This window comes from Lepisma saccharinum, chromosome 28 (assembly GCF_977018435.1).
Source record: "Lepisma saccharinum chromosome 28, izLepSacc3.1, whole genome shotgun sequence".
In the NCBI taxonomy this organism is placed as follows: Eukaryota; Metazoa; Arthropoda; class Insecta; order Zygentoma; family Lepismatidae; genus Lepisma; species Lepisma saccharinum.
In genome coordinates this window covers 5,831,805-5,845,492 of record NC_139256.1, presented here as the reverse complement: position 1 = coordinate 5,845,492, position 13,688 = coordinate 5,831,805, and the positions used below count along the sequence as shown (strand labels likewise).

Here is a 13,688-nt window from a genome sequence, read left to right as displayed (position 1 = left end):
AAACATGAAAAATTAACATTACAGCATGTTATTTCATATTTTGTGTTTCTGTCAAAAACAACATATGTATGGCTCTAGGCATTTCTACATGCTGTTGCGAATACACTTGGATAATCTGCTTCACACCGTAGCCTCATGTCAGGGATTTTTATTTCTCCAATGTATAAAGGAACAGACAAAAGTCCTAGTCCTGGGTTCAAATCCTAGCCTGGACATTGGTATTCTTTGTGAGTGTCCATTCATCATTCATCCTCATCTTCGTGATTAGCCAAAAGTGAAAGAAAAGCGAAGTAAAATGAACCAAATCAATCAAGCAATCAAATGTCCCATCATCTCGTTTGCATCTGAAAATCAAGTTCTTCCATGCTGAAATCCTCCTACACCACTGCAAATGCTAACACAACAGCATACACAGCTAGTAACAACCCTTCCAATGGGCATGAGCAGTGGTGGGGAGTTCTAATATCAGCAGTTTCTGGCCCTATTTACAAAGCTTTGGCAACCATGCTGGTCAATTCACCAACCTGATTGGTTTTCACAGGCACACTCCTATAGTGACAGCTGCATAAAACAAACAACAATGTTGTGCCTCTTATCCTATCAATAGCTATTTCAGTACACATCAAAGTGTCACATAAGCCCCGTCTAGTTCCGCTGCACTTCTTGACTCTCTTTGTACTGAAGCATCTAGTTGCTTACACGGTCGCCTAGTTAGTTGATTTAGAGTCAAGTAGTGTATTTGGTGTCTGCACCATATGCACCATGTTCTGGGTCGGTGTATGTGTGGTGTATGGTCACGTGGTACATGCTAACTAATCAAGTTAACGTTAAAAGTAGCAGACAGGCATTTGTTGAATCTTCTGAACTTGAGCACCGCTTTCCGTCTACTTGGTTGAACATCATGTCCTTGCACCAACCTGCCACTGGAAGACACCTGCACTTCACCGAGTGTTAAAAAGTGCAGCCAACTAGACGGGGCTATACTTTAACTTGGGATGGGACAGGTCTTATTAGCATTTGATCAATATCAACCGAAAGAATGCTCTGGTTTATTGGTGAATTTCCCAATTCAATATTTGTACAAATAACTTGTAAAGAACTGCACAAGTCATTTGTTGTTATATTAGTGTACATATATATGCAGAATTCAAAATTTTGTAGATTTCCAAATTCACAGTTTTTCAGAGGTTAGTTGGATGGAAGGACAAATGTATTCTATCATATTAATTACAGACATTTTCATATTTAACCACAAGTTTTCCATGCAAAAATTAAATTACCTTTCATTAGAAAACATTATCTTTTTCATTAATGGGAAGAAGTACAGACTCCACTCTTCCAAAGTCAAATCCTTCACACAAAGTTTGTACACATCTGTTCCCACAGTGAGAAGATGATTATATGCAAGGCTCCGCAACAGACCATCAGGGACATTGGGAAAATCTTTCAGTGCCTAGAACACAAATAATTCATTTCAATTATCTATATATAATTCTGAATAAAACACATATAATGGTAACAATTACAAAAATTAAGTTACTAGTTTCTAAATCAGGGTTCCTATTCACTTTAGCTAAATAAATTCAGTGCCTTTGGTCAGACCAGTGATTAAAGTTGAATAGTAGCAATAATAATACTTATCACGGCTATGATTGTTATTAACAAAAATAACTATGATAAACTAACAGAAATATAATTACATCCCTGGGAAACTCTTCTACTCGATCCACCAGGTGGGTGAATATCCAGAACAACGGTTTTTCATTATTTTTTTACATTTCGTACTGAAATGCATAGTTATTCTATTTTGTTACTAACCTTCAAACAAAAGTTAGGGGAAAATTTTTAGTCATGTAGTGTATGTTGTGCGTCCTCATATAAAACTCCATTTCTTGGAATTTTCAAAACAATTTCTTTATGGTACTATTTATTCTTTGAATTAAATGGTAGGATATGGCCATTCTTGTACTTTACACTATTTTCTTTTATCCAATGCAATTATTACTTTGGTTATTCTGTTTGAATATTAACTAACTGAACCTTATTTCTGTAATTAGTATTCCTATTATCTGTCTGTGTGTGTTTACAATTACAAATAAGTTGTACACCCAATGACAAAAGAAATACTAGGCGAATCGTCCATCACCATTTAGTCCATTTTCCACAATGTAATGATCATGAATTGAAGTAAAAACAATAGGCAGAGGACATCATCTGCTATGTATCAACAGAAATTCATTCCTTAAAACAACACAGGGTGTGGAATAAAGAGTAATGAAAACAGTGATGGACAATTTGCCTACTGTTACCTTTGCCGTTGACTGTACACAAAAAAAAAGAAAAGGTAAAGTGTTCCCCTGTGCTGAGCACCACGCCATGAAGGCATATAGGGGGTGTGGGGGTAACGCGGGGGTAACGCCCCACACTTTCTTGATCCGGTCGTGAGTGGGGGTGATGTGATCAGCATCACGCCCCTGACCACCTTTACCCCCCAGGGTTTCCCCCAGGTACCCATGTTATTCGACACTGGGTGGGCGCCGTTGACTGTACACGGGTGTAAGTAATCCTACACACACATCTGTTATCCTCCCTCCAAAATACAAAATCGTGTCTTGTGAAAATGATCATATTTGAGCAAATTGATGTTCCATAACTGTTCTCAGAGCCAATCAAAAATACATGATTCTATGGGAACACAATAAACTTAAATAGTAGAACTCACCTTTAACACACCATATTGTGGCAGTAATATGAACATCAGTGAAAACTTGGTCTTCATCCTCCATGGAAGCTCTGTTGTGATGTATTGCATTAAGGACGTTACGGTGTAAGTCTTTGCCAGGGGACCTTCAACAGAAATCTTTTTCGTTTCAAAAATATCTACAATCATCAGAAGTAGTTTAGGAACCTGGTTTCGAACCCCTGATATAGGGCTCTCCCAATTGGTGTTAACAAGTTCAACAATCACTTTCAAGGCATCGTAAATTTTGTCAGTGATTTCTTTATCAAGCGATTCTCTCTCTAACACATCTCCGGTCTTCTTGAGCCACGTAGCGAGGACTTTGAAAGCAAAGAACGTGGACTTGGAATATTTCTTACAGGAGGACTCTAGCACTGGGAACATACCCAAAAACACAGGGTAACCTTGCGAATGTTCTGCTTCCGACATTAAAGCAGGTGAACAGCAGTTTAACATGGCATTACTTAGACACAAACAAAATAACTCTCTCTTCACGATGTTAAGTTCATATGCTTTCTCTCTCACTGTAATTGTTGGAGAATCTGATGTGCATTCTACGCACAGTCTTAGCACACTGCTTATATCATTAACAGGAAGGGTAGTGTTGAGCGAGATGCAGAAGGCAGTTGCAGCTAGGCTACCTGCATCAAATGAATGTGCAATAGCAATGACGTCCAACAACAGAAAAGAGACTCCCAGTAATTCCGCTGAAAGGTCGCTTATCAGTTCAGATGAGAATTTCTGGCACAGTGCAGCTATCAACTGAAAGAAAAACGTAAATATGTCCAAATGAAAGTGATCACTTTTAAAAAAAATAAACACAGTGGAACCCCAGCTTTACATTTTTCCTGCATTTTCATTCAATATTATGATCCCTCCCAGTAGAGTAAAATGCTACAAAATTTTCCAGGATTTTACATTTTCCTGCATTTCAAGTTCTCTCAACTTGGTTCCCTGAAAAATGTAAAATCAAGGTTTCCTGTAATTGCATTACAGACACACTGTATTCACAATATTCACAACTTATAGCTAAAGTATATTCCAGCTTTATGTTAAAATTATTTCCATATTAATGCTTAGTAAGGATTCTTCCCTTTGAAAACTTGAATTTTGGGGAAAATAACAACTAAAAGTGAATATGGAAAAATATAGCATGACAGTTCACAAGCAGCACATGATTTATTCAACCCCTCACCCAGATACACTGCAGCTTTTAGAGTCCTGCATGGGACCACTTTCGCTCGCTTGTACTTGTTTGAGTATCGCATGTTCGAGCATTTATAATGGAATATCATTTTCATGTGACAATAATTGTAGACACATACATATAAAATATCCGTCCTGGCAGTTTCAGCCCACAATCATCTATTTCATTTTTATATATTGGTAAGATAGATTAAACTCAGTTTTAACATGGAGACGATGACTATGTTCATTTAAGTTTCACTGCATCTTGAACTTCAGGATCCATATTTGAGGGCTCACTACCAGAGAAAAATTACAGATATACGTGTGCTGGTAGACTTTGAGTGTATGTCACTTGCTCGACGTTATTCGCTCAAGTCGAAGTGATGTCAATCTAACATTGTCTGTGTGAAATATTGGGCACTCGAGCAAAAATTGCTCATTGCAGTACTCTAGCAGCTTTAGTCACCCGAAGGAGATCATCCTACACACTCCTGTTCACAGTTCCCAGACCACCACCCAAAATAGGTTTCTGCATCTTTTTCAGCCCTCCTATGGGTTTACGCACAACACAATGTTAGTAAGTAATTCACAATTCCCTCTTCTACACTTAATAAAAAAGTAACAGAGACGGGCACAGCAGAAAGAAGCATATCATTCCATGTGGAAACTCATTAAGTTTTTGTAGAGCTTTGCAGTCTCTCGACATATTCTCCCTTCTAGACAGGTGTCCATGAAATACATTGTATCATCTGTTGGTCAGTGGTAGGCATGGCATAAGGGACTTGTCCACTGGACATCTTTTTTTGTATTCCTTTATTTATTAATCAAAGGATCCCACAGAACTTTGTTCTCTTAAGGCATACATACAGTTTGTGCATTATTTACATTTGTGCCTTACATAAATTGACTTACTGATTACTTATTACTAACAGACGAACTCCTCATTCCTTTCTCCACCGAGCCATAGGGCTCTTTTGAATGAGTGCAGGGACATACTGTTTATATCGAGCAGTGGATCATTTGCTACCACTTCATTAGAATTTTTGGCCATTTTCCACAGCGGAGATAACTTTACATTGTTTGTTCGAGATTTTGACACATGAAACAACCTGGGTTTCAGCCTGGTTCTCATTTGAGGCGCACTGTATTGTAATGCAGATACTAACCCCATTGAGTCTATTTTGTTATTTACAATTTTATATAGCGTACTCATCAAATTTAGATTCAACCGTTTCAATTCTTTCAATGTTAAAGTGCGATACAAGCTCAGAGTATGGAGTGAATTTAGGATACACTTTGTCTTTTTTGTACTTTTAAATTTATCTGTGGGTGATAAGTTTGTGGTATGTTGCATCAAAATATTGTCGCACAGTCACTATTGACTCAATTTTGGCAAATTCCAACACACAAAATGCTCAACGTAATTGTGATATTGTCACTTCAAACAGAGAAAAGTTGAAATTGCATCATACTCTCATGTTCTAGAAAAACTTGGAAAGCTTCTCCATCAAATAATGTGCTTCTTTCTCCTGTAACTACCTTAGTTGCTTTTTAATTCATTTCAGAAACCCCACAGGAAATTATGAATTACACATACAGACAGGCCCGTAGCTAGAATTGATCTCCACGGGGGGGCTCACGAGTTATCAGGGGGGTGGGCTTTGTAAACCAAGTCCATTTATCAAATGTTTAACAGTATTAAATTAAGGTAAATTATGTGTTTGTGTGTGAAGGAGGGGGAAGAAGGGGGTCATTTTAGAAACATCATACAAATACTTCATTTCTTCTATATCTTTTAAAATATCGCTTGAAGCGTCAATTGACTGCTACTGAAATTATCCCTTACTACACACTCGATACTACTTTTGATGATACAGATATTTATATCACACAAGAAAAATGGACAGTATTCAATCATAGTGCCTAGCGTACATTCCACCCCCGGGTCGAAACAATAAAACTCCCCTTCGTTCCATGTTGACGTTTGATGCCGATACCGAGGGAATTTGCATGATGATGTGTCAAAGTTACAGGTTTTTGTCTAAGCAGGTGGTCTCAACTCGCAACAGAGGCAGCAAAGGTACAGATAAAGAAGCTCCCCTATGAAGTAACTTTCTAAAGTTTAGAGAAGAGAATATTCTAAATACTTGTCGCTATTTAGACTTCTTATAAACAAGATGAACGAATGTAATAGCTGTTGTTCATGCTCTGTGAATTTATCCTTCACCAGAGTTGTGAGCAAAAAATATCTGCTGTCAACATTTTCACTCTTCGCTGCAAACAAATTACACAAAATAGTTTTACCTAATGTCAAGGGTGTTCCAGGGAGGGGGCTCAGCCTGGCTACGGGCCTGCATACGGATGTTTTCTTACATATCATAATCATCAACTTGGTAACAAATAAAAAACATCAAAATTAAAATTACAGTAGTAAAAGGTCCAGTCTTGTTCTACATGAATTTACATCGACTTATCATCTACAAAGAAAATATTGTACAATAGTCATTAAAAATAATACTCACCCTGAAAACAGTACAATCAATGTTTACTTCACAATTATGCCTGAGTTTCTCCTTCATTGTTATGATATTTTTCTCGCAACAAACAATTATATCTGGCAGCATCGGGAGAAGGCTACTTCTGCAACTTGGAATGTATTCTATGATACCACAAACTGTAGCAAGAATAATATTTTAATTAATGTACAGACATGGAAACAAAATAATATTTAATGTTCCTAATGCTATGGTACGAAATCTATGTTGGACCTCATGTGAAACTACAATAATAATAATAATAACAACAACACAATGAACACACAATGCTCTGTACCGGGTGTACACAAATGAATATTGTTGTTTTAAACTTGTATATTTTCTATCCCCACATCCCCTAAACATGCCTTCATGACATGGTGCTATATGCATGGGAATCTACACCTTTTATGAAGAATGTATATTTTAATACAGTGTGCCCGGCTTAAACATCCAATAAAAGAAAACTTCATAACCTGAAATGATTTTTTCTTTTATGGGATGTTTAAGCCAGACACCCTGTATATAAATGTTCAATTAAGTTTACAACCAACACACTTACTATTTTTTCCAGCAATCCCATCCATCTGCAGTGTGTTTCCACCCAGCTTCGACTGTACCAATCCAGTGAACTCAAGTTTCTTATCTGGAGGTAAACCAGATACAACCTGAAAGGAGAAGAATATTATTGAGCAGATCGATTGGTAATACTGTCACCTTGTAATCAAGGGATCTAAGGTGGAGGTACAGGGTCAACAAAGTTAGTAATAAGTTGTGTTTTATACAGCGTATCTTAATACACTTGTAGATTGAATTGTATCTTCTGCAAATATGCTGTATAAAGAAACAAACTGCCGGAGTACCAATTGAGGCGAATGCATATTGGACAGTGGTGCAGCTACGGCTTTACGCCGTATGTCCAGTCAAATTACCCTAAAAGAGACTATAACAATTTTGAATCATCTTGTACTTTGTGATGTACCTGAGATCCAGTATGAGCTGTCCTCTTCTCCAAATCTGTTACTGATCTGAAATTCTTCCTGTCATTTTCTTGCAGGGTGTGGTGTGAATCATTCATCAAATTTAAGCAAAGCAAACAAAATGTCAAATAATATTGACTACTCTAATTTTAGCATTTACTATGCACAATACTTTTTTACATATGTAATTTGTTAATGCTTTTATAATCATAAACACAATTATAATTCTTGAAGATAAATTAACCACTAAGATTTTTCTGGAAATGTTTTATTTACATAGTTATATTTAATAATTTACATTTAATGTATATAGCAACATTACACGAGTTATCTTTTATCCAGAATAAAGTAACTTACAGTTATATTTTGAACAAAGTAACTTTAACTGTAACTCAATTAATTAAAAAGTAACTATCCTAAAACTGCTCTTTACCTTTTCCACTTTGCTGGCTACCTTGAGTTCACTACCTCTCTTGAGAGTGATCTCTGCAATGCCTTCCAAATCAGAAAGTACCACTCCATCCAGTTGTCTTTGTAAATAATCCATAGTGGCCTCATCCTTGGAAGCACTTTTATTGTTTGAGAAATCCATTTTGTTTACATTACTTCTACGGGAAAAGATATCTACAAATAATAAAAATATTTATCTGCAGTAAAAATACAGAGTGAGCCTAAAAGAATAGACAGTTTCAAAATTTTACAAAAACAAGTGTTTTAATAATATGGCTGAAATACTTAAAGGGTTGGAAGATTGATTGATTTAGTTTATTTTACTTGGTATTTTGTGCCTCTTGGCTAATTTGCGAAGATGGAGATGAGTGATGAAATTGATGAATGGACATTCACAAACAACCAAGCCCAAGTGGAATTCGATCCAAATGTTCTGTGTGTGACCCTTTTGTAACACGACCGATATCAATGTGGTTGTCCAGTTCTCCCAAACACGTCTCAGCATGTATATGTCAACAGTCCCAGCAGCTGTTGTGATGCGTTGCTTAAGGTTATCCACACTTGTAGGAAGGGGAGGAACAGAAAACCAGTCCTTGATGTATCCCTACAAGTAGCAGTAACACAGTGTTAAATCCCACGCACACAGAAAGCATTTTCTAACTGGCTAGTAGCCAAATTGCTCGACTCGACTGATGTCAAGGATGCTCACGTGATGCTGACATCACGAAAACAAACACAAAGTGGAGGTTGTAAACTTGAAGACATTCTCCATAAAACAGTACTAAATGCTTCCCGATAAAACAGTTTTCGATTTATAAAGCATTTAATGTGTATTTCCCTTAGGCTCACCCTGTGCATTATGAACTTGATATCCATTACATACTCCAGCATTTACGGTAGATTATGTGATGAATATCCAGTACTTCTGACATTAGTCTATCAGAATAAAATATTGGAATATCTCATATTGGTAGCGTTTTTAAGTCAAGTTAACCAGTAATAGTAATAATCACACTATTGTAAGGTAAATATAATTTGTGTTAAGGCATCTTTGGTGCCCTTGACTCGCTGCACCCAGTCTAGAAAGTGAAACATTTCTGTATGGTTACTTTCTTTGTTTCTAGCTCACAGAGATGTGTTATGGTGATGTAATGTACCTGTCACCGTAGCCTGAAGCAGCTTAGCCTGAAGACTTCATGAAAGTGAATAGAGCTCACAAGACTGTCAAAAACACCAATAGAGGAAATGTTGCTTATCACTTCATGAACACAAAATATTAATGATGAAAGTCAAGAAATTTACAGTAAATGTCATTATGTAATAAAATTTAAATTGATTGCTTTGTTGTATTAAGTCTACATTATGCACAGAAAGGCTAATAAGGACTGGACCTACAGTTTAAAGTGGGATCCAAACCACTATGTGCCTCCAAAGGGTATCGGGTCCGGGACCCCTTCATTAAAATTTAAATAACTTAAATCGAACACAGACTGAAAAGTTACAAATCCAAATACAGCAAAGGAGTGTTACATTAATTAGTATTAATAATTCTATGCTGTTAGGTTAGGAGTGTCATGCTTAGAGGCATTTTCATTTGCATATTTTTTTACTATTTGAGAGCAGGTCCATACCCAAGGGGGGGGGGGGGGAGGATGCCCCTCTCGAGCCATGAAATGTAATTTGAATCTATAGAAACCCATGAAAAACTGACAATTTTTAGGATCTTGTAAGGATCTCGATTTTGCCCCTGCATAAATGAATGATGCAGAGAAGCCAGCTCCAGAAGATTGCAGTCTGCAACATTTGGTAATTTTAGTTTTATAACCATTGTTGCAAGGTTAGCAGACAATCCAATTAAGCCAGGACAACCCATTCTTTATAATCCTATCCAGACATTTTTTTCTTATTTTATATTCACGCATGTTTTTCATTGTAAGAATCCTTGCCAAAACATATCATTTACTTTGTAAATATACAAATTGCTAAGCATAGAATTATCAAGGCACTTCAGAGCAGGGCTGGCCCTAGGTGAGAGCGAGGCCTGGGGCATATAATATACATGGGGCCGATAATCAAAATTTTTCAGAAGTCTGGAAAAAAATTTCCTTAGTTCATTTTGCAGTTTGACATTTTAACAAGTTGGTAAAAGAATTAGTTTGTAACTTAATAAATATTTGAAATACATAAAAGTAACAAATGAATTCCATTTTATAGCTATATTACAGTCCGGTCAAGGAAGACGAAACTACCTGGAAAGGACGATTCCAAACGCGAGAGGGGAAGCAGGGAGAAGCACTCGCCAAACTAACCTGTGGTATTTCACTTGTGTGGGTTTGCTTGTTGTGTTTATTACAGCTTTCTGTGTTGTGTTTGTGATTTGTGATGGCTCTTACAATTGGCAGCAAACCGTTTCGAAGTGGAATGAGGAAAATTGGGACGTTTTGGCCCCTGTTGCACATTCTACAAAACACCCTCGTTTTGCTAAAAAATGTCACAAGCTTTTCAGTTACTACATTTATACTTATAATACTATATACAACAATATTATTATTATTAAATACTATCCTGATTAATGTTGTGTACATTTGTGCTAATTATAATATTTACTAAGAAGATCAATTTAATTGAATGACCTAAAATAAAGTTACTGGTTTACAAACAAGTTTATCTACTAATGTGACAATATGAATACTTTCCTGATATGTTCTATTTGCTGATATAGTATATAACTGGCTTACCTAACCCTTACATAATTCGTAAACATCTCTGTATGTATTTTGGCGGCGATGTTACTACGTTGAAACTTCATTGCTGTTTCTACAGCAGATTTTCAAGGAACCTGCTTCCTGTCCAAATCTCCGTCACCCCTATTTAGCCACTGAACGCGTCCGGTTGGCGCATGCGCACTTCCGTCCATGGTCTCGGCTAAGGCAGCCAGACAGTAGTAATATATGCATTTGTGTGTGTATATAAACATAAAATTGGGCTTTTTTGAACTCTAGCGCCGAAACGACGCACCGAGAAAAAGGTTACTGATAAAAGTTCTTTGTTTGTGGTTCTCTATACGTTTCTGTGGTCCATGGGTGCAATTAAAATGACACCCTGTATATTTAATAATTGACTTTTACATGTAACATAACAAATATATATTATGATATGTATATAGTGTGTGTGTGTGTGTGTGTGTGTGTGTGTGTGTGTGTGTGTAAATTAAGATCCTTGCCCGAGTCTTCAACAATTTTCTACCCTGCATAAAAGCTAAGTAAAATAAACCAAGTGGACCTGTTTGATTGTGTATACAACTGGTTATGAATAAAAAATGGTGAAAGTTTTTTTTACTTACACAAGCCATACAGTTGGGGTCGAATATTATGTGTGGTCTCCATGCCCTGAAACACGTTCTACATGGCATTAAACAACAAAATCTATCAATTAAAAAAATCGGTATAATTCTCGAGTGGGCAAAGTCAATAGAGGGCTCCCAAGTCTTCAGCTTGATATTACACTTAACCTAATTTCGAATATAAGTGCAAGGCTGAAAATTTTGGCTAATTGGATCATGAAAATACTTAAACTTATAGTTTAATAATCATACATTAGGGGCAAAGGAGAAGAGTCGGTGGTACCAAATGTTCCATGTGTTCTCCACCAAGGAATTAACCCAAACACCTTTCTTTATAGTTATAGTGGAACCACGAGCAAAACAACCTGTGCAGACCCGCGAGTCCTGTGCACCGTACCCCCGCGAGTAGGGGGATTGGGCGAGTGGACCATGCTTCCTTATGGCCCGAGGTGGAGGGAAGAAGGGAAAGTTGCGCGGGGACTTTTCGTCCCAAGGTTTTTTTCCTTGTGGTCGATCTATACTGCTGGCTGATAGAGATGTTTGTGACATGTCTCAAAATTTATCAGCAAATATATTTGGTAACACTTTACTATACCGGAGACGGATTTCTTCAAATTTACAGGAGAAAGTACTTACGCAAATCATTTTCTGTAGCGTTGTTGATGTTCGGGAATGTAGTTTTGATCCATTTTAATGCGAATGTATGTGGTTTTCTACGAAAATCTATTTCCGACGTGCTATTGCTGCTGCCGCCATTTGCTTTCTGCACGAGAGCACAATACGCTCTCGTATTGTCCGTATATGCTAAATTGAACGAAAGGAGTGCTAATGGAACCTAACCTAACAGGTCTAACCTAACCTAGTAGGCATACCTCGTCCCCGTGATGGTTCGTGGGGCTATCGTGAATTTTTGGGCTAATGTCATGTTTTTTGGGGCTACACGTGGATGGTTTGTGGGAAAAAAGGAACACCAGTAAGTACTCGTTAATGTACGACATAGACATTATTTTCGTTAGAAATTCATTATTTCACCTAAATAAATGTTCCGCAATGCAGAATAGTACGTTAGCAATGTAAAAAATTGCGAAATAAATCATTGATAGGTATAGTAAAGTAGTACCATATATATCTGATCTCACAAATGGTACCTTCTAGGTGATATTTATGTGTGTGTGTTGGTTATAAGATTACGAAGTTCGATTTAATACCTCTCTCAAAAAATTAAAAAAGAACAAGAAATTTCTAGTGAGTAGAATAGGTGGATAGTTTCAATGGCTCTCTCAAATAATTACAAAAAACAAAAAAAGAACATATAGTATGTTGCTGGGGGTTAGCACACGATTAGTTAATTTGACTGGATTATGAAACTGGGCAAAAGAAAAACCTAAATTTCAGATAGGAAAAAGTGATGTTTCGAAATACATCTTAAAGCCCGTAGAACCATATAATAAGATTATGCGATCTAAAGCTTTCGATATCAATTTACAGGAAAATAAAATGTTTACAAAACTTTGAAGAAGATATCTCGTGTACCGAACCCGGAAAGGTTTAAAAATCAACAATGATTCGCACATTTCACGTATTTATTTTCAGTAGTAATACCAATACAACATATTGCACTTTTGGCTGATATATCCAAGACGTACGTCTACATATTGATTTATTTTATACTAACTGTGTAAAAATAATTTAAATTATGGAACACGAACTGCACCAGATTTTCTTGTAGCAGCTGTCATGTTACATACTCTACTGTACAGTCTTTACAACTCCTCTTACGAAACTTTCATGTACCTATATACCTGTGCTATTTATATATGTTGCAGAAAATATTATTAAGAATAAAAAACATCAAATCGCACTAACCTAATTCTGCTCTGAACCTACGACCGTACCGCACGTGCAACTTCGTCTACTGCTCAATAGTAACATAATAAATAAAAGCATGGCTTATTAATTAATTAATAGAAACAAGACAATATGCAAAGTATTGTTGCGGTGTTTTTATGTATTATGAAACTATCCTATTACGACTGGGATATCAAAAGTGTTAGAAATATGTTTATATTTCACTTTCACCTATCTTCGTAGGAGGCCATGTATAAAAACAATTGAAATCGAGTGCCGCACGGCAGAACGAAAACATCAATAACGAGCAATTCTACATGTACAGGAATTTAAGAGTTTCAATGGAGTTTGAGCCGACTTCCGAAAATGGTTTACAGATTTTTCTGGACCCAGAACAGCCGAAAAATTCCAGATAATCGTATTTAAAATTGGTTAATGTTTTCTGCACCAAAAGTGTCTGAAATTTCTTGAAAATAGTAGTTTTTATCCCAGATATGCAAAAGAAAACACTTCAGGGAAAATTCCGTTAGTAGAATTCGAGCTTTTTACATTTCGAACCTTTCCCTTCACGAAAATTTCCCGTCCAAGTCAGGAAATTGCGAATT

The 13,688-nt window shown here is 36.6% G+C and overlaps 1 protein-coding gene across 2 annotated transcripts in view; it reads right to left on the bottom strand.

The window, feature by feature from the left end:
- The window catches only part of LOC145981018 (tRNA (32-2'-O)-methyltransferase regulator THADA), a 34,138-nt gene extending 20,809 nt beyond the window's left edge, over positions 1-13,329 (bottom strand). Inside the window, exons 1-6 of one of the 2 annotated variants that reach the window (XM_083114113.1) lie at positions 13,102-13,329; positions 7,876-8,066; positions 7,025-7,130; positions 6,451-6,602; positions 2,723-3,502; positions 1,281-1,453 (exon numbers count right to left, since the gene is read on the bottom strand). In XM_083114113.1, the coding sequence (XP_082970239.1) occupies positions 1,281-1,453; positions 2,723-3,502; positions 6,451-6,602; positions 7,025-7,130; positions 7,876-8,034 (1,370 nt within the window). In that variant the 5' untranslated portion in view covers positions 8,035-8,066; positions 13,102-13,329. The remainder of the gene's footprint in view (positions 1-1,280; positions 1,454-2,722; positions 3,503-6,450; positions 6,603-7,024; positions 7,131-7,875; positions 8,067-13,101) is intronic. The other variant, XM_083114114.1, reaches the window with a different exon arrangement.
- Between the last annotated feature and the right edge of the window lie 359 nt (positions 13,330-13,688).